At 48.4% G+C, this 20,777-nt stretch overlaps 2 protein-coding genes across 7 annotated transcripts in view; one reads left to right on the top strand and one right to left on the bottom strand.

Moving 5' to 3' along the window:
- Positions 1–2,604, bottom strand: part of LOC308197539 (uncharacterized protein) — a 32,182-nt gene extending 29,578 nt beyond the window's left edge. For 2 of the 5 annotated variants that reach the window (XM_080598174.1, XM_080598175.1), the window contains exon 1: positions 1,771–2,592. In XM_080598174.1, coding sequence (XP_080454300.1) covers positions 1,771–1,819 — 49 coding nt within the window. In that variant the 5' untranslated portion in view covers positions 1,820–2,592. The other 3 variants (XM_080598176.1, XM_080598177.1, XM_080598178.1) reach the window with 2 other exon arrangements.
- The window catches only part of LOC308197543 (uncharacterized protein), a 42,407-nt gene extending 24,912 nt beyond the window's left edge, over positions 1–17,495 (top strand). The window contains exons 2-5 of one of the 2 annotated variants that reach the window (XR_013953063.1): positions 6,727–6,850; positions 8,226–8,444; positions 9,415–9,740; positions 15,763–17,495. Coding sequence is in view for 1 of the 2 variants with exons in the window: in XM_080598182.1 (XP_080454308.1) it covers positions 6,727–6,850; positions 8,226–8,444; positions 15,763–15,781 (362 nt within the window). In the remaining variant the exon portion in view is untranslated. The remainder of the gene's footprint in view (positions 1–6,726; positions 6,851–8,225; positions 8,445–9,414; positions 9,741–15,762) is intronic. The other variant, XM_080598182.1, reaches the window with a different exon arrangement.
- Positions 17,496–20,777: the final 3,282 nt, after the last annotated feature.

Below are 20,777 nucleotides of genomic sequence, written 5' to 3'. Positions count from 1 at the left end.
GATTTTGTTGCTCTCACTGGGGCCAGATGACAAGGAGAGGCAGGCGATGCAGCACCCTGCAGCTGTGTTAGACCAAACTTGCTGTTAGGAGAGGTCCTGACAGCCTGATACCCTCCGCTCCAGCAGCTTTTGCAACAATGAGAGCCAGATCCAGCCTATACCTCTGATACTGAGCTGCTGCTCTAAAAACATTGTTTGGTTTGTATTCTGTCTCCTAAGCTGCATTTCTATCTGCAACTTTAAAGTTCCTGCCGCAAAACTTGCAAGAAACAGCAAATTCTTGGCTCTTTCCGTATAGAGATGGGGCCCAAACTGAGATGCAAATAATATTTGATGTCCCTTTCCAGATGAGGTGATTAGGAAATGCCCTCCCTGTTTCTTTCTTAGATTCTAGCTGAATCTCTCTTTTGATTCCTCTGTGCCCTGTGTGATTAGTCTGTTCCCCTCACCAAGTCCTCCACCATCCCCAGGACAATAGGGCTGTCTGGGTGATGAGGGACACTTCCATGTGGAAGAACAAGCTTCCTTTCCGCTCCCAGCCCTCCTGGGAGGTTTGTGCTATACCACTGAGAAACAAGTTCATGGCCAAATAACACCTAGGGGAAAAAAAAAAGCAGTTTCCACCATTCTGTAAAAGGCATCTCTTCAAACACTCTCTGCATCTTGTGGCAATGCTGGAGCGGTTTCAGAGCAGCACTGCTCTAGAGCAGCTTTCTGTTCAAGCCAGTCCTTCATGCCAGGGGGATGCCCACTGGTACAGCAGCTGTGGTGGCTCCGCAGGAGCTCCCTGCCCTGCAGCAGTCCCAGCTCAGCATGCAGATGGGAAGTCAGGACCCCAGGCAGCAAAATCACTCCAACACGGTGCCTTGCAACATCTCTACTGTCCTGCTGTTGCGCAGCAAAATCTGCTGAGACCCTGGCAAACTGCAGCCACCTCCATGCCAAGCAAACCAATGCAGTGCAGCCATGTCAGTGGGGACAAACCACAGGCTCTGCTTCCAGCTGGTACAAGTCAAGCTGATGGGCATGCAGGAATGCCAAGGGGATTCTGCTACCCAGGCTTGCGGTCTCAAAGCCTACAGAACTGGCTAAGGGATAAAATGTTCTTTGACACATCGTGCCTGAAAAAGGCAGGCTGAGATCACATCAGCTTACAAAGTTACAACTCATTCACTGTGGGACCAAAGCTGCCTTTTCTGCCTGGGTCACCACAATTCCATGGGAGAGGAGGGAGCGAATAAAACGGCTCAGCCTGGTGGCAGTCCCTGTCGGATGGGGATGCTCCAGCTGATGCCCGGAGCGGCGGCAGGCGTGTAGCGCTGAGGGCAGACCTGCGATGCCCGAGGAGATGGGGTGCGCGCAGCCCCTGCGGGTGCTGACCCCGTCTTCCTTCCCCTCTCCCGAAGCAGTTTGCCCTCCCTCACCCGCTCGGAGCCGGGACGCCCCTGCCTCTCGGGAGCCCCTCCGCACTCCCAGATGCCAAAGCAGCCTCTCCCAAAGGGAGAGCCAAGTCCTTCCCGCGGCGCGCTCCTTCCCTGCGGGGCCGGGGGCAGCGGGGCTTGTCCCGGGGGTAGGGGGGCGCAGCAGCCGCCGGGGCCGCCTTACCTGCGTGGGGACAGAGGCAGCCGGAGAGCAGCGAGCGCAGCATCGGGCCGGCGGCGGGGCGGGCAGGGCCGTGCTGCCCGCAGCGGGCCGGGCACCGCCCGGGCGGCCCCGGCCGGGAGGGAGGAGCGGGGCCGGGGGTGTGCCGCGGGGGGCGGCCGGGCTCACCTCGCCTCCAGGGCGCTGCCAGCGCGAAGCTCCGGTGCCAGCTGAACATGCCGCCGGCCTCAGCGCCGGGACGGGGCCGGGGCCGGGGCTGGCGGCATCGTCGCCGGGGTGCAGAGCGTCCCCCCCCCGGGGCCAGGGGTCGGGGGTCCGGGCTAGGGCATGGCCGGGAGCGGAGCTGGGTTCCCGGCGAGGGCTGCGGAGCGGCGGGCGGGCGGCCAGCAGCGGCTTATAAAGGGAGCAGCCCTGAGGAATGCGTCTCCCTCGGCTGATAAGCCGAGATGACTGGAGGGGTTTGAACTACCTTTGCAACCCCCAGAGGAGGGAGGGGGGAGGAGGAAGAAAAGACGGGAGAGAAGCAAAAGGGAAAATATTTCAGCACTTGCATAATGTCAATAAACAACCCCCCTCTCAAGTGGCAGGAAAGGAAAGGCTGGAATGCTTTGGGTGGGGAGGAGCAAGAATGGAGTGGGCTCCTCTTCTCTCCCTCTCCCATTTCTCTCCTCTCCCATTTAAATTCCAAGTTTTGTGCATTCGTAATGCAAAACTCTGCCTTGATTGTACCTAGGGCTGCAGGCTATGGGAAAGAGGGGTGAGGGACGTGGCAGGACGGCCCCAAACACGAGCTTCCTTGGGCAAGTTCATGGTGCCACGCCAGTGCAGTGAGCTTTAAACACGAAGGGCTCTGTTTCACCCTGGGCACGGCTACATGCACCATAGTGCTGTGCCAGGAGCCAGCCTTGCTCATGCTCTGTTAGCACACACAAGAAATTACTTCTGAGCTAGATTTGAGCACTACAAGCTCCCTACAAGCAACAGCCCCATAACCTATATGGGGTCTGTCTGCTAAGAGTGCCCATCCCTGCGTTACTTCTCCCATCCAGACTTGTGCTGACTCCAGCACTGTCAGGAGGAAACGTGCTGCTCCGCCGGTTAAACCAGCCCAGTTCAGTGGACAGGATCAGCGGCCCCCATGCAGACAGCAGAGACGGCGGTGCTACCTAGGGCTGGATTGGTCTGGGAACAGCCCTAAAGTGAACCAACCCTGCTACAAGTGCCATGAGGAAGGCAGCGGGAGGGGAGCTGTCAGGGGAGATCCAGTCCAGCCACCCCTCTCTACTCCCAAAGCACTCCTCAAGCTGTGCCTCTGAAACAAATGGCCAGATACCAGCTGAAGTGAATCAACTTTTTGTTGTAGTGAGGCTTGCTGATTGTATTGTACTGTATTATTATTTTATTGCTCCCAAAGTCCCATCACCCAGCAGAAGAGCATCCCTCCTCCCCAGGCTGGGAGATCCGTTGTGCTGCCCCTTGCTCTCCTGCTGCGGTGGGGTGGTGTGCTTGCAGGCTGCACCTAACACCTTTATCCTGTCCTTACGGCACTCCAGGCTCTCAGTGAGCATCCAGCACCTGCTCCTGGTTTTCTGGTAAAGCAAAAGAGGGTCACATCCAGGGCTGGTGAGAAGGAGAGGCCATAAGGTCACTTGGGGAAGGAGGTCCATGTGTAACCCGCCTGGTGCAGGGGTTTTCCTCTCTGAACCCCCCCTGCTACATGCAGATGTGGAGTGTTTGGGTGAAACAGCTGGGGAGGCTGTGGCCCTGGTGGCTTTCAGGAGAGATGGAGCTGGGACTGTTTGTGGTGGCCTCCTCTTCATCTTGCCATGAGGTATTCTTCAGTTAGAGACTGTTTTATAGGAACAAACAAGTACAAGTTATTGCTTTGGAGGAGGCAGATGGATCTGAACTCCAGCTTAAGATAGCCTTAATAGCTACAGTAGCTGATAAAGTGCCTGCTGCTTTACAGTATTTAGAATGAGTTTCCCATTATTTGGCCTCATGTTGCAAATGCTGCCAGCTTTCAGATGGTGGTAGGTGTTGGGCACCCACTCGCATAACATTTTCCAGGATGAAGGGGTGGTGTCAGAGCATTGAATTATTAGAGTGGAAGGAGGATTTACAGGTGCCTTAGGCTGAACTCAGTAGCAGCCAGAGGGATGTGGGGGACAAAGCATTGCCTTCTCACCTCTGAGGGCATATCATATACCTTCCCTGACTCAGTTTGCACACTGTTTTCTTCCTGCCATAGACCTCCACTGTTCTATACACTGCTGAACATACTTCTATACTACCCAGAATCTTTTTTTTTTTTTTTAAGTAGTTTGGAGATGAAAAAGAAAAAAGCAAAAAAGCCTACTGTGCTGATGTCTTTATGCAGTTGCAATTCAAAGTGCTCTGGGAAGGACTAAATGCATAAAATAATTATTGCACGGGACTTTCCCTTTTTAATAGGTATATGGAGCACTTTTTCATCTTTGCAAGGCTTCTCCTACCCAGCTGTTCTCCAGGAGACATTGCTTTAAGTTGCTTTCAGCTCAGACCAAACCTGAGAGTTACTGAGGATTACAACCAGCATTTTCAGACGTGTCTTGTGATTTGGGTGCTGCAGTTCTGGGGTCTTATTTGTCAGAGAAATGATTCTAACATGCAGTGAGCAACAAGTTCGATGCTTTCAGAAAATCAGGCTGCTAAAGAGAAAGTCTCAAGCTGGCCGTTTCTAAGCTCAGTTTACCTTCTTGTGTTCGGCAAATGCTTGGGGCCAACAGAAATGTAATAAATGAAAGAATCCGGTGACAGTCAGCTTTTGAACAGGAATAGAACATCCTCTGGAGTGCACACAGGCCAAGCACTCCAGCCCTGGGCTAGGGCAAAACTTGGAGTGAAAATGGCTGGAAATGAGTGCAAGATTTTAACGCTCTAGGTGCTCTTACGAGAGGGTGTGTGTGCGTGTATGCAACTGACAATTAACACTGGAAGTGCCCTTTGTTGACACAACCTGTGACGGTGTTCAGAGTCTAGCGGGCCCCATAAAGCTATTGTTAGCTGTTGTGCATGGTTATTTTTGTCGGCACTTGACAAATTTTAGTAGCATAACTTTTTTTTTTTTTTTTAATAAGATGTGTGTTTTAAGGTTTTTTTTTTTTTTTTTTTTTTTCAGCACAGGTTATTTGCATATTAGCATTAAAATGGAACCAGCCGGGGAGGCAAGCAGGCTGCCCAGCTGCTGCCAGGCGCCTCGAGGGGATGCTGTGAGCTGCCAGCACAGGCCTGGACCCTGTGCCACAGCTCCTTCCTGTCCATCCATGTGCTGAGTGTGTGGGATGGGTTCTCCAAATTGCAACTGGGCAGGAAATTCCCTCTTGAGCTGCAGAGGATGTAAGAGGAAGAGGAAAAACCTCTTAGTCAGCATCAGCTTGGTTTCTGATGGACGCATCGGTTTCCTTACCCATAAGAAAACTCTCCACCCAGAGAAGTCCCCTAGTGTGGAAAGCTGTTGTGTCTCTGGATCCCCCGGGCGTACAGCTGCATCCTACCTCTCTTGTCCACTTCGTGAGACTTGGGGCTGGTAGGAAGCAACTTGAGAGCAGAGGGCACTTCCCTACAGCAGAGAAGCCAGGCATGAGCTTCCCAGGGCTGCCCACCCTTTGCTGAGCTCCTCAGGCTGTTCAGACTGTAAAATGCTGGGCAAAGTCTGCCTGTAGTGTGATCTTTGTCGTGTGATTCCCAAGTTAGGCACATGGAAAGCAAGACATCTGTATTTAGGGGTGACTTTTGAAACCAACTTGTGCTACAGGGGTTGAAATCCCCCCCAGATCTTCCACAGTAAGTGACTTACAGCGTCCGCTGAGAGACTCTGCAGTTGCAAAGGTGGATGACTGTCAAATGTGATCTTTTCTTTGAAAAACTCCCCAAAAGCCAAATTAAGCAGTGGCAGGGCAGAGCCCTGAGTGTGTGCAGCTTTACATGGGTGGGACAGGTGTTCCTTTGCTGTTTTGCTTTAGGCAAGTCCCCTGTGCAAATAACTTCATCTCCCACTGCTGCAGCTTGTCTGGCAGAACAGGATTTTTGTAGGTAGTTTCAGGACCCATCTTCTTCAAGGTACACAGCCCCCAAATCACAGAAATTTTCGTGCATGCAAGGGACCCCTCCACCTGGTGCGAATTATTCATGGTAAAGAAAAACACATTCCAGTATCGTTGTTGCTGTGGTTTTCACACTGAAGCACACAATGAAATAATTGTCAACCTTTCATCATATGCATATATCAGACCTTATTTTCCATCCTGTTCCCTGACCCTTATTTAAAGGCCAGATCTGGACAGGTTGCTCGACTGCCTCCTGGTTGGGTTTGTGCACCTGCAGCGTGGCACAGAAGGACCCTGTGCAATGCTATCAGCTCCCCAACTGGAATGCGTTGTCCTTCATCCTGGTGCAAGCAAGATTTTGGGACTGGATCTGCGTGACAAGTGGGAGAGAAGGGGGGATGTAATGTCATGCTGCTGGGGGCTCCCCACCAGCAGAGGAAGAGCAGGGAGGGGATGGTTTGTGCAGCAGCCTTCAGGGTTGGCTTGGGCCTGTCCCACCAGGAGACCATCAGGGGCTGCTCTTTGCCTTGGGTTTTGCCTATCTTTGCCTTGCACGGATTGTTGCAGCCCACACTGCCTCAGCCAGCAGCCCCTCACACAAGAGCTGGGTTGAGGGCATGGCCGAAAGATCAAAAAGAGAGGGGGTGTTCGAGGAGGAAACGCATGACATTTGTGTTCCTGTAGGGAGAAGTTTCCAAAAGACCCCAGTTTCCTGTGAAACGGTTCTCCAGCTAACTTGGTAGTGGCCTGCACGTGTACAGCCTGCCCAGGTGAAGGTTTGGGGTCAGAAAAGAGGAAGTTGTTTTACTGCAATGTCCTTACGCTGCAAAAAATAGCCTGCTGGGATAGCAAGTGGCCCTCAGCTCCCTCAGCAGCAAAGCGTTAACCCCTGTGAGTCCTGGGACCTGCTCAGTCTAGATACACTGCAATATTTGTTCTCTGATCGAGGAATCTGATAAATGCAGCAAAACTCAGAAGGAGCAAAGCCTGCCTGTACAAGCAAAGCCCCTCTGCACTTTCTCTGCCCCTTGCACAGGCACTGCTACTGAACCGCAGAGGAGGAAGAAAGCTGCCACCCAGATTAGCCCTGTTTGCCCCTGCTGCTCACTGCTGTGTCCACCACGAGCGGAGAAGGCTCCAAAGCTGGGATCCTGGAGCAGGTATGTTTGAGTATGTGGGTGCTGGGAGAGGAGGGTGACGCTGGGGAGCTGGCTACAGAGGGGAAGAACAGCAGGGGTGCCTGAGGAGCGGGGGCAGCCCCTTGGGAGGGAGAGAAGGGCAGGTTGGAGAGAAAAGCACTTTGTTTTTCTGCTGGGACCTGCGTGTCCTGAGTGGGCTGTGAGCCACTGCCCTACTCCATGGGGGACCAGAGCCTGCTCATGCCAAGCACCTGGCAGCACCCCTTGGCAAGGGGGGTGCCTACCCCTGGGGTTTTCCTAGGAGGAAAACTGCCACAGCTGTGTGTCACAGGGACTGTCAGCGTGTCCCAAAGCTGGGCCCAGCTTTGCTCCTGCTCCTGTGGGCCGTGTTACTGAGACCATCCCACCGGAGCGTGTGGCATCATGCCTGATCTCACATTCAGGTGTGCCCCAAAATACGCAGGGGGTGAGGGTGAGGCAAGGGTTGGGGCATGCCAACATAGCTTGGTGGGGCTGGGTGCGTGGCAGCGGGCAGCCTTCGTCTTTGCAAAGCCCTAGCCGAGCACTCTGCACCTGCTGCAGAGCTTCGTGCTCAGCTTTGTCGAGAGGAGACTGGTAAAGCTAGATGGGAACCCAGGGGACCTTGACAGAGGAGATCAGAGAGCATTAGGGCAGGGTCAGGGAGTTTCCCACCATGAAATCAAGGAAGAAGTGACAGGGAGGGGCTCCCAGGGCTCAGAAGGGGTGCTTTTGACCTCCTTTCCCCTCTCTGTGGTGTTTGCCAACAGCATGGCCGGCACTGGCGAGTGCTAGTATCCCAAGCATCTCTCAGCCTGGTTGTTGTTTGCTTGCTTTTTATCCCTTGAAAATCCTGTCGACTGTGAAAGTGCTGCTTAAACCTTGCAATTAACAGGGCTGAGAGTTTGGCAATCCTTTGCCTCATTGTAAATGCTGCATTGTTGTAAATGCTGCAATTGCTTTAATTTGGAAACACTCACTCTCATTTTAAAGCAATCTGTTTCAGTGGAGTGCAAGAGAAGTGTTAGGTGTGTGACTTGCTAAGCACATCACCTGAGTTTAAAGCAGTACAAACAGCAATTCATGAGGTCTGCTTTCCCCTGAATATATGTACACACATTAGGAGAACTAAATATTTTTCTTGTGTAGCGATGTAATTAGAACTGATTAAAGTAAACATGTCCTGAAGGCTTGAATATGACAGAGGCATTGCATTATAAATGTTGTTTTGATTAAATAATCACCTCTTTCCTCGAACAGGATAGCTATCCACCATAGCTATCACACAGAGGTGAAACTTTGGTTAATAATAAAACTCCCACTGACTTCAATAGGGCTATATTTCACCTTAATTGTGCTCATAACTATGCTTTCACAGCTCGATTACAGAATTGACTGTTTCCCACTTGGAGGGGGCATACATTGTTGTGCTCCTCCAGAAAAAAAACGAGAACCAAGGGCTGCCGATCTGCATGCAGTACATGAACCTGGGTCAGGAGCGAGGTGATCGGCGCTGCTCAGGGAAGCAATGGAGATCCTTGTCCATGAGCACACCGAGCTGCTCCATGGACTCTTCCAATAAAAAAGATACTGAAAGGTAAGCCAGGAGCAGTAGTCGCCAACTCCCGTGGACCTGGTGACTCTGGTATTCAGAAGTAACTGTGGAAATCAGGCAGATTGTGAGTGGGTTTAAATATGCTTCACGAGACCTCACGTCCACCAGAAAAATTTACAGGGCTTCCCAGACTGAAAAAGGTTGAAAAAACTGTCCTTGAGGGGAGGATGGTATTCAGTAGCCAGAGACTTGTCTGGATAACCCCAGGACATACTTTACAAATAGCATCTGTTTCTGCAAACCTGTTATTTAAAAACTCTCTTGCTGAAGCCAAATCAGTGCTCTTTCATTTGTGTACAGCCCTGATATCCAGTTCTTGGGTGTGTATTTCCTCTGGACATCCCGGAGGATATCTCTGGCTCCACTGTTTGTGAAATCAAGTCGGTAACGTGACTCTGGACCTTACACCATGGTCTGTGTACATGACTGCGTGCAAGCAGCAGGTGTGTGCTGTTTCATGGCCCCACATCTAGCACCTCTTTCATGCAGTGGAAAGGGCACTGGAGCTCAAATTTAGCACAAGCATTGAGCACCTGCCTCCTGAGCACGGTGGTCCATTATTCTGCTTTTCATCTTTCTGCCCGTGAAAAGAAGGTGAAATGAGTCTCCTTTCTAAAGGTGCCTGGGCATTAAAGCTGTGAGTCTGTACTGAACTGGGTGTTTCTATGAGCAATGAGTGACTGCTGCTGTCCAGAGTAACAGCAGAAAGTTCATCATAAAGAGACATTTTTTCCCTCTTCACACTAACCCCAGAGCAGAGCTCTTCTAGGTCCAGATGGGGAATGCTGGTGATACCTTCTCTGTCCAGACCTGAGCTAAGTCCTCTAAAGGAGATTAAATACTACCGAGGACTTCCAGGGGTTTGGGACCAGGACTTCTGTAACTTCTATCTTAACAGTGGTACCTGTGCTTTTATCTATAAATCTCTGCTTCTCTTTGTATTCCTGTTTAGTGTGGGGTGAATGGAGACAGTCTGCTATTCCTCTGCACACTTCCCTGTGCTTCTAATTTAAGACTGCCATTCAGACTGAAGTTTCCAGGTTGGCTCATGATGAATCCGTAGTCTGTATGCAGTGCCTGAGAGAGATTTCCGTATCCTGAAATAACACAAGGTTTGTGATACATCACTTCATGACCCCACAGCTCTCTGCAACTTATAGTGTGGAGGACTGATGTCACCAAACTGTTGTACAACAAAACAGTCACTGTGCAACAATCCTTCACTTAAAGCCCAGAGAACTGAACTGATGAGGAAAGACATGCAGCCTTCCATGCCAGGTAAAAATAATGGGCATATGTATTTCTGTATTTGTACAAGGACAGCCTGCTTTCTTTGGTGCCTTTCAAAGAGTTGCTGGCAGTGCTCTTAACAGAAAAAAAAAAAAAAGAGAGAGAGAGCAAGAGTGAATACTGACCTCCAGGCGACCCAGCTTTGAATGTCAGTGATTTGCAGTCCCACAGCACAATTTGCTTGCTCCTGAGTTAGTTTTAATACGAAGGAACAGGCAAAGACACAATAAAATATTGTCCCAAGTTTGTAAACTGCATCAGTCAAGTTCCCGTCTGTCAAAATCAGAAGTAGGTGGGGGCCAGGCTTGTATTTGCCCTGGTAGCCCATGTTCATATAAGCTCAGAAGGCAGCGGAACAAGGGAAGGGTTGCAAGGGCTGCAGAGCAGACATCAGTTATGCTTGGCTGCAGGGAGGCACCTGGCTGGAGTCTGATTTTACAACAAAGGCCCCACATCTAACTGTTTTGGGGATGTTTAAAGCTGTGTTTTCAAAGCACGCCATTACAGCGAGCCCTCTGGGAAAAGCTGGCTGCAACTTTTAGTGCCCAAAAATGCAGGCTAAGCTGTTCTGAAGATCTAGCTCTGCTTGTGGCTGCTGAACTGTTGTGAAAGCCGAACCCTTTTTTCATATAAACACCAAACTGCCTGGTGTCAAGTCGGGCTTGCAAGATAAGATAAGCGTGCTTCAGTGCGGGATAAATGGAGGAGAGTTTATGGAAACTGAGTTATGGCAAAGAGATAGCATCAAGAATCAGGGGGTTTATGTGGTGCTTTGCACAGTAAAGGTGGATAGAGAGTGTATGTGGTCTTCAGAGCTGTGGGAGGGTTGGGTTTCCCCACCCTGTCACTGCGGCAGTCACGAACCCAACGCAAGAGGTCCGAGCAGGGGACCTGGAAGCCCCATGGCAGGGCCAGAGGGACCTCAGAGGCAAGTGGAGAGGAGGGCGATGAGAGGAATGGAGGGAATGTGATAAGGCCAGGGGAGGACTCGTGGAGGGAAGGGGAAGGAGCAACCCAGGGAGAAGAGGGGGTGAGGGAGGTTTGGGTCCCTCAGCTGAGATACCAGGGAACCGCTCTATGGAGGGGTGTCCCATTTCAGCAGTGGATACCTGGCCAGTGTCCCTCCAGCCATCCCCAACAGCAGGCACAGAGGGCAGTGTGCTGCCAGCAGCCACTTGCCCTGGGCACCAGGGCCTTCAGAAATAACAAGCCTCTGCTGCTGCTGTCCTTGTGTTTGTGGATGGCTTGGCCCAAGCAAAGATGAAAGCTGGTGGAGATGCATAAGTTGTGGAAGCTTCTGTGCAGGCAGCACAGGTTTGTGTGATTGTACCTTAGAGACTTTTTTTTTTTTTTTTTTTTTAAGAGAGAGCTCTTGCTCTTTGAAAAGGTCTTCAGAGCCTCTTGCTTTTTATCTGTGTTGCTCTCACTGGCTGCTTTAACAGTTAGTATCTGCAGTAATGAGTTAGAGATGCTGTCATTGTGCTTCTGTTGGTGGTGGGTGTTTTAAGGGGAGGGCTGATACCTCCTAAAATGATCGTGCCTGAGTCACGCAGGTGGAGCAGTGTAATTCCCCGGCACAGGAAAGCTCAGGGCATGGCGAGTGGTTGCCTTGCAGCAGGGGAGCGGGCTGAGCTGTGCTGAGCACTGCCGCGCTGCTGGAGCCACAGCCCTGTCAGATCTGGTGTAACGTTTCTGGCTCCAGCACTAACCCAAGCGTCTGCACATCCTTATCAACAAGCCTCGCAGGTAGCATTACGTGTTTGTCCACTTGGAATAGAAATATTCCTTAACTCTGAACCTCCCTGGCCTCTGTCTTCATCTGCTGTCCTCTCTTGGTGGTCGGTGTACTCTGTTGACTGATATACCTCCTGGCCTTAACCTTTATGGATATGTAAATTCATGCTTGCAATGTCTCACAACCTTTAGAATTGTAAAAAAAGTACTATTAGAGAAAATCCGTCATGATGCAAATGTACAAGTGAGTCTGCATCATCTTATCCCCACGCATGCGAGCTCATGACCAGGTGGTTTTGAAACATGAAAATAACCAAAGCCCTGTATCCAAACAACTGGACTTTCACAGAGATTTAAATCAAACTGGAATTTAGTAGCTCAGAAACACTTTGAGAAAGCTCTAGGAGAAACAGAGGCAAACTTTAAAGCTGTGAGTGGAGTAAGTCAGTAAAACATACAACAGACAAAGCCAGGCAGGCTAGAGATTGTAGTTAGCACCCGACTCTGCTTCACCTAGAGCTTATAGAGGATTCTTTGGCATAGATCCTAAATTTTTGCAGCCAACTGAGCAGTTTTAATTCTCAGTTTCTTGCAGGCCATCATACATTTAGCTGAAAGTATTAGAAGGAGGGTGCGCTGTAGATTTCCTGGCCTCCCAGACCAGACTTCGTTGCTGGCACAGAAAATACTGTGTGGAAAGAGCTGTGGTGAGGAAAGATTTCACAATGTCAGCAGTACCCAAAGGGAGGACAAGGTGGAGCTCTTGATGAGTAATGGGATGTTTGGTACCAGCAGGTCTGAATGTCTCAGACAAAAGTTGTGATTTCATCCTGGTATTTGGGTGAAGATCTGGTCTGCCAAGTGGGCTGCGGCCACCCCGGTTTCCCCTCACAAAAAAAGGAGTAACCTCCCCTCCCTTGCCATCTGGGTGCCGGCAAGGGAAGGCATTGCACCCCTGTTCTTGCTCCATCCAACCAGCCAGCAAACAGGCCTCCTGAGCTTTGCAGGGTTGCTCCCCAGGCAGCGTTCCCAGGTGGTCTGAAGAGCCTATGGCTCTTCAAAGCCCTCCTCCTTTTCCCCAAACCAGCTGCTGCTTTCCCATCACCATGCATACTAGCAATGTCTTGCTGTCTTCAGCAGAAACTCCTGCTCTTGCAGGAGGTGCCAACACTGCCACACCACTCCGGGAAAACCAGCTGAACTCTGTGCTGCAGCTGGATTTCAGTGAGGTATTTTGATCTCGGGGTAATAAGATGTGCCAGTGAAAAAGATGTGTGTGATCAGTGCGCTGTTGTTGTGAGCTGAAGCAGAATATGGCGAGGAGCCTGCATTAATTAGTATTAAACCACAGTTGGCAGATGCTGACTCCTTCACAGAGTTGCTCGAGGGCACAAAAATCGCGTTTGGGTGGATGGGTGAGGTGCAGAGACAGCACCAGGAAGCAGGGCTTACACCAAGACGGTGCAGAAACCCGCGTGGTGGGCTTGGGTAAAGAACCGCGTCAAAGCAGAAGAGATGCCCATGAATTACATCTCCCTTTTCACTTGGACACTGAAGTCAACCAGTAGCAGAGAGAAATTGTTTGGCTTCTTCTGGCCAGGGAAATGCAACTGTGATTGCTGATCACTGCCTGAGACAGCTCGGGGGGTGGGGGTGGAGAGAGGAGAAATATCCCAGTATATGAAAACGGGGAGCCTTTTTTCACCAGTAGATCTCAATGTGTTTTGCAGAGAAAGTCTCTATGGTTATTTCCATTTTTATTTATTTATTTGTTTGTTTGTTTTCAGGGGGAATACAGAGTTCAGGTACATGATGCACAGGAAGGGGAGGGGAGTCAGGTGTAGAAAATCTGCATTAACTGTTCCTAACACTTTAGGGACTCATGATAATTAAAGAAAACATATGGAGAGCCTTTGGCTGCCATGAAGTCTCCATAAACTAAAACAGAGCTACCTGCAATTCATTACCTCTATTTTGTGATTGTCCTTTGAGTATAAGATCCAGTCCTGTACAGGAATAGGGATTTTTTTTCCTGTTTCCCTTTTACCAGCAGTAAGTAACGTTTCCAATAAAGAATGCAGGGTACCAGCATAACTGGCAATAGAAATAACTCCCCTGGGCTCTCAGGTTGGTATTCGTCTGCTAGCAAGCGCTGCCTCGCTCAGAGTCCTGTGGGCATATTCAGTCATGTTCTCACGGACTTCAGGGGAAGACGAAGTGTCACTTCAGCTTCTTTCCCACAAATGGTTGGTTTTCCCACCACCACCCGAACAAGAGCCTCCAGCACTGAACACAATGGATTGTTAAACCTAAATTGATGCCTTTAGTATTACTGGAATACAAGTAAAGAAAATTTCAACACAGCATTAAAAATGTCACCTTCGCTGTGGCATTGTAGGCGAGCTGACACGAATTCTTATTTTGTTTGCCTGTGGAAGAAAACTGTCATTTTCGTTACTAAAATATTTGCTCATTGGATGGAAATGATTACAAATGGAACAAAACAAAATGTTTTGATTAAATACAGGGCTGGTCTTGTTTTTTCCAGTAAATGTTTGATGTTTTCAGTTCTCTTCCCCCTCTCCCGGGGATAACATAACAGACAGTTATAGATCACCTTCCATCCCACAAGATCCCTGATTGTGTAGGGATCGCTTCCTTTGGCACTCAGATGTTGCTGCCCATGGGCCAAACTGCATTTAACCATGTAGCTGCCCAAGGTACTGCAGTGAAGGCCGTCTTCCACGGAGCAGGGGAGTTTTCAGGAGGCAGACTCCAGTCCATAATCCGTGCCAAACCCGGGGGTTAACACTGAAGTGTCAGATCTGGCTACCCCATGGCTGAGGAATGCAAACCAGCGGCTGTCCAAATTCCAGGCACGGTGCTGGGAACAGCTGCAACAAAACCAAGTCCCACCAACTTTGATCTTGGATCTCCTGCACAGGATTAAAGGGGTAACCGAGCCTGGGCCTGAGGCACAGGCGTTTGGGGAAGCAGCACTGGGAGTCTGCAGAGTTTTCATGGGAGTTTCTGAGCATATGTTGATAAGGCAAAGATAATTCTCCTTTATTGTCATGATCCATTTCTTTCACTGTGAGCGCTTCGAGGCCCATGCAGGATCACAGCGGGGACATCGGCAGATATGTGGTACTCTCTGCATCATGCTTCTTTGTTTGGGTTGAAGGGGTGATGCTTTACCCTGGATCAACTTTGTAAATAGGGCTGGAGTGAGAAAAGATTTGTTTGCATAGATCCAAACACTCTCCTTGCTCCTCCTGCTTTTCTCTGGGGTTTGATGTGACGGGTTCACATACCTGTCACTTCCCTGGGATATGAGCAGCTGCCAGAACCCCCTCTGGCTGCTGTCAGTCCAGCTCAAGACACCTTTGCAGGAGTGGCTCAAACAGAAGAGAGTGCTGTCTGTACCCATACGGCATTCAAACCCCACCGTAGTCAGAGTGAGGAATCGTATTTCCCCCACCCCTGCCCTCTGGGTAAGAAAAGACAAACATATCATAAAGGTACCGTAATAAGTCTGCTAGAGATGTCTTTGCAGCCTCTTTCTCCTCCCCAAACTGGAATGTGCCTAAGCTCCTTCTGGTCTGCTTCTTTCTTTTTTCTGGCAGCCCTTGGGGAAGGCACCTAATACCTTTTAGCAAACATTATTTATGGACTCAGAACACCAGAAACGTGTCTTTACAAATAGTCTGTACAATATGTCCTAAGCCCTCCTGTCTGGCACCTATTTATGTAAGTCCACAATGCTCAGATTTCTTAGGCTTTTTGCTGCAAGCCAGATTTATTGATCCTGCGTTGTTTCCACATTAGCAGAGTACTGTAATGACTGATGATCTGCGCTTGTATGACTTGCACAGTAGTGTCTCCAACTTCACAGCTTCTGGTGATTCCTGCTTAGGTCCTAGTGCCAATATTTGGTACTTCAGGAAAAGATAAAGGTCAGTGCTAGCCCCCAAGGGCCGGTGTTACATTGCATAGCACCCTAGGATGCTACAGACTTGCCCCTCAGAGGGTGAGCTCACTTGGTCTGTAGTGCATCATCTCTTACCTAGCATCACTCTATTCTGTGAGGTCCATAGTAGTTAGATGCGTCTATAGGTCCTTGTGGGAGCTTTGCTTATGTAGCCAGCATGGAGGTTAAAGAGTGGGTTTGTACAAGAGAGGCAGCTGTACATATACTTTTTATCAAAGCTACCTGTGAAAACTACCTTCTTTCCAATGAAAACCACTGTCTTTGTTAGCATTTCTGTCTTTTCAGGATGAAGACCACAGCATAAAATCTTCTGAAAGAAGTTCCCATGTTTGTCTTCAAGGAAGGTTCTATCTTGTCGACTGGTGTTTTCTGAATGCTGGCAGAGATGATGGGACTTGCTGACTTCAGACAAGATGCCAAAGCATGCAGAGAGGACTCCACTGTAAACAATACCTTAAAATTCATTTTAAAAGGAGAAAGAGATGAGGGGAGGAAAAACAAAATACCTAGAGACGCTGACTTGCCCTCTACAGTCATACTCCCTCACTGGTGATTAATCATCTCCCCCTTTGAGCCCAACAGACCAGCTACATTACATTCCACATTTTCTTTATTGCTGGCAAGAAATTCGCTTTCTGGCATGCCTTTTGTAGGATTCAAAATGCCTTTGTGCTGCAGTGAGCGTGAGGGAAGGGAGTTTCACTTCTCTGAAGATATGCTAAAAGCATACATTACGGGCTGAGCTCTCCACCCCACCCAGGTTGCAGGGAGACATTTTTGGTTCCCTGATCCCTCATCTCTGGCACCTGGTGGACTTAACGGGCTGGAGAGTGGCTCTGGGTACTTCGCTGCCTGCTGCGGGAGGTCAATGTTGTCTTGCCAGGTGTAAGCCCCTTCTGACTCATTGAAAAACTGGGTAGGGAGGAATCTGAAGGAATGGGATTTCAAATGAGAGAGTAACTTCCATTTGCCGTCTGCATGCTGTGAACCAAGTGAATTTTGTGCCCTGTCTATGGTACAAAGCTTAAGTAAATTACATTTATAAGTACAGTTGCAGGCAAAGCATGTATAATGTAGATTCCCCTGAAGACAGTCTGAGCTTGGTAAAGGTGTTGTCTGTGCCCTAGAAAAAGGTTCTCAATGGCACTGAAAAGTCTCTTTCCACCATGGCTGTGGTGTGGTTCATGGGGTGATGTAAATGGGATTCTGGTCCTCTTTACTGCAGGGTTAAACCATGGTCTTGCTAATAATGCAGCATTTCCTGGTGTTTGTTATGACAAATGAATGGGTAGAGAACATTTTCTTGCTGATAAAGCTTGTATGCTAGCCCACTTCTGAAGGAGTTACAAAAGAACAAGACTGATCATCTCAGGCAAACCAGCTGTCATGCAATGGGACTGAATCAGTGATCAAAAGCCACAACAGAAGGAACTGGTGTGCTGCCCACAGATGGATGGTGCTTCGAATACACTCGCATGCTGTCCATGCTAGTGTATGCCTGCACGTGCATGCCTCCTCTCTCTGTGCTCTCAGCCTGTACCAGGCTCTCAACTTGCATGTTTGGTACATTTGGTCTACCAATGTTTGTATTCCCCCTTTCCCCGCCAGCAAACATTTCACAAGAGTTTTTCTTTACCATGACTTAGAGGTCATTGTCTCATGTGACAGCTCAAAAATGTAATCTTTCCTGGCCAGAGTTGACTCAGACCATGAGGAAAAGCAGGGGGCTGGCGTGTTCGAATGCAGGAGAGGGCTCTCTGGACCTGTACCTCTATGTGTTGCAGTGCAGCAATTGCAAAGTTGCACCCTGTGATCATTTTTCTAGATCCCTAAGAAACAGCCTGCAAACTCCCCACAGATCATAGGCTGTGCTCTCCCCCTCTGCCTCAGCTGTAAGGTTTTCATTTCTGGCAGCCAAAAACAATGAAGTGGTTTAAGGACCAACTAAATCGGATGCTTTCTGGGGTTTGGAGCCACCTCGCACTCCTGGGATGACTGGAAATAAAGCTATAAGCTCTGATCTTAGTATGTGTTTGCATCAAGTAAGAACAGCCTGGAGTTTTGGAGCAGAAGGTTATCGGGATGTGTTTTGCTTCTCCTACCATCGTGTACGAAGTTGGTGCCTGTCTGAAAGCACAGCCACAAATCATTGCAGAGGTAGGCACTTATGGGCAGAGAAACTAGGAGAGGATTTTGTTACAGTTACCTGAAGTCGGGAAATGCATTGCTGGCAGAGCTTACACTTGAAAGATTTGGACCAGGTGATGAGCTGGATAAAACTGTCATTTCTTAACAGATGTCATATTCTCAGTTAAAAGTGAAAGTGCTGTAACACCCAGATTTAATCATAGTGAACACAAGCAATCTTTTAAGCAATGCACAAATAAAAGGTCCGTATTCAAGCACCAGGCTAAGAGCTGACTAATGGTCAGATGAACGTGGTGATTTTTTTTTTTCCCAATTTTGCAGCAGGTTTTTTGAGGGAGGGTCCTGCCCTCCAAGAGAACTGCTTACCTGCTGAATTACACTATCAATTCTTATCCCTGACAACCTTAATCCTGCTCTGGTTTGCCTGGGCTGCATGCTGCAGAAAACTGAGAGATGTATGCAGAAAAGTCTTGGGATGTCGATGTGCAGAATGGTGGGTGGTGTTATTTAGATGTCTTTGTAAACAAACAAATACACCTGATTAAAGCTGGCTGCCCATGGAGGTTTCTGCCACTCTCTGCACACCCACCCTTTTCTCTGCAGCTATGAGGATTACAGGGTACTTGAAAGGCCGGGTTGGAAATGGGTATCTCAGATACTACTTTACATATGGTTCAGCTCCTGCTGGTGGAGATGGAGCAAATCTGAAGGAAGGCTGCTTCACTGCAGCACGGTATTTTTGTCATTTGGTGAGGAGTTTCAGTCCAGCCATCAGCAAACACCATTCCCAGTACCCTGCAGCCCTGGCTGCCAGCTCAGAGGAGAACTAGTTTACTACTAGTACAGAGGGGATGGCACACAAACACGCTCCTGCCTCACTGATCAACACATCTCACCTTGTATGTTTCGGGCCCGCAAGCTACATAATTGAACTTGAAGGCAAGAGCCCCTTCTCGGGGGCTGTGCAGCCATCTAGCGTTACTATATATATAGCAGGCTGGTTAACGTCAGCCCCCAGGTCACTTCAGTGCTTTTCTCCTACACGTCTCCCAGCTGAATGTTTAACTCTAAGGTAAAGGAAATTTAGTTAAACTTGCTAATCCATTAATCTTAGTGACCTTTGATATTTTTGACCACCTGAAAATTGTGCTTGTGGATGGAGAAGAGGCTGCTACTACAGTATTTCTTCTAGCTGTAGCAGGTATGGGTTGCTACTATCAGGAAGAGCTGCTGCATGTTAGCAGCATTGATTCCTGGGAAAGGGAAAAGAAAGGAAAGGAAAGGAAAGGAATTTAAATTTGAAGATCAGTGAGCAAACCTAAGGAATGCCACTGCTATCTGCCAGTATACAGGTTCCGCATTGCTTTGGAGACTTTCTTATGTGTTCAGGAGTAGGAAAGCTTTGTACATATATTGTGAATGAGTAGGACAAATATCCTGGATCTGTATTTCTCACTTTTCTCATCTAGAGAAAAACAGCTTATTTCAAAGTCTCAGCTTCCTCTTCGGTCCTTCAGCAGTCAGGGCAATTAGTGCAAGGCACTGCTTTTACAGTTAGGAATAAACTTATAAGGAAACCTGTGTAGGCACGGAGCATGATGAAACAGCACGCATTCTTGTGTTGCATACCAGAGCGACAAGTAAATTTCAAAGGTGACAGTCCAGGGTTACTGTGTCTTAGCGGCAGCCACTTGGCTAACCTGAGAACAGAACCGTCTTTGTTTACAATCTGAAGTTTTCTAACTCTTATCTCCTCTCTTGCACTGTAATTTCCCCCAGCCCCCTCTGTGCCTCTAGGTTCATCTTTCTCTGTGCTTTGCCTTATACTGTATCAATGTCCAGGTGTGTTACAAGGGACGTTCATCTTCCAAAACAAAAGGTGATGGACCTGCAACTTTCTACACCTCAGTAACAAGTCAAGGACTACTGAGATAAAAGACATTTCTTCGGGATAGAGGTTACACGTTACAAGCCCTTTGCCTGGGCTTTATGGTGAATGGAGATCTATGCCATGCAGACACACCATTTTATGGATCCTGATGCACTTCTGGAAGGGCCTACCAGCTCTGCCCATTTAACATCTCACAGCATTTGCCTAAGATAGTTTTTGAAAGGCATGCTTTACGAGGAGTCTTTCACTGCATCAAGTTTTGTGGGTATAAGATATCTGAATGTCTCTCCCTGTGAAAGGGATGGCAATCGTGATGCTGAACAGTGCAAGAGGAGGGGGCCAACTTGAGCCACAGTCCCACTACCTACCAGCACATTCCCTTGCCCCAAAAAGCTTACAGGCACAGTGTCAGGCAGAGCAGGAAACAGATGAAACAAAATTGTCTGTGTTAAAGTGATTAATTAAAGTGATAATTTAATTAAAGTGATTAAAGTGATAATCTGATGTAAGGCAGCTCTCTCTTACAATTTTTAATGTTTTAATGATATTACATAGTTTTATGATATATCACAGTTTTAGTGATATTACAAAGTAACGTATGCATACAGGAGTGAGATGGAACATTTGTATTGTTACATATTTTATTGAGAGACTTATTTTCTTTTGCTAAGGTATGTAAATTAAATTGTGCAGATCTTATTATTTTTTTGTTTGTTTGTTTGAAGAAGCAGAGGTGTTAACATTTACATCCCAGCCAAAATCTTCACAATTTCATTTTCCCAAGTGCTCCAGAAGCTCTAGTGGCACCTTCATCCCTGCTTCCTGCCTGGAACTGGTGCTGGGAGTCACTTAAGCCACCACAATGTTCCAGCTTGGCTGCATTTCTGCGGTTGTCTAGGTGATTATTCTACTCTAATGATATAGTTTAGTAAGTATTTTAAAGTCTCACTGAATGGAAGATACTTTAAAAAATAAAAGTTTTGTTTATTTATTGTGATGTCTTGAGAATAGTGGAAAGTGAACTAGAATCTTGAAAAAGGCTGCATTCAATTGTCACAATGCCAATAAAATACTTTATTAGGGGTTAATAACATTCTTCCCTGTTAACATTTCCTCACATCAATGCAGAACCATCTTGTGCTAGCCTCCAAACTATGTCTTGCAAAACAGAATCACTTTTCCATAAACCACATTACAACATCCAGAATCAGCCTCGAAGGCTTGGGAATGAGAAGAATGCCATCCACCTCAGTTGTTACTG

This window comes from Anser brachyrhynchus (genome assembly GCF_964034855.1).
Source record: "Anser brachyrhynchus genome assembly, chromosome: 6".
Lineage (NCBI taxonomy): Eukaryota > Metazoa > Chordata > Aves > Anseriformes > Anatidae > Anser > Anser brachyrhynchus.
This window is presented reverse-complemented; position numbering and strand designations above follow the sequence as displayed.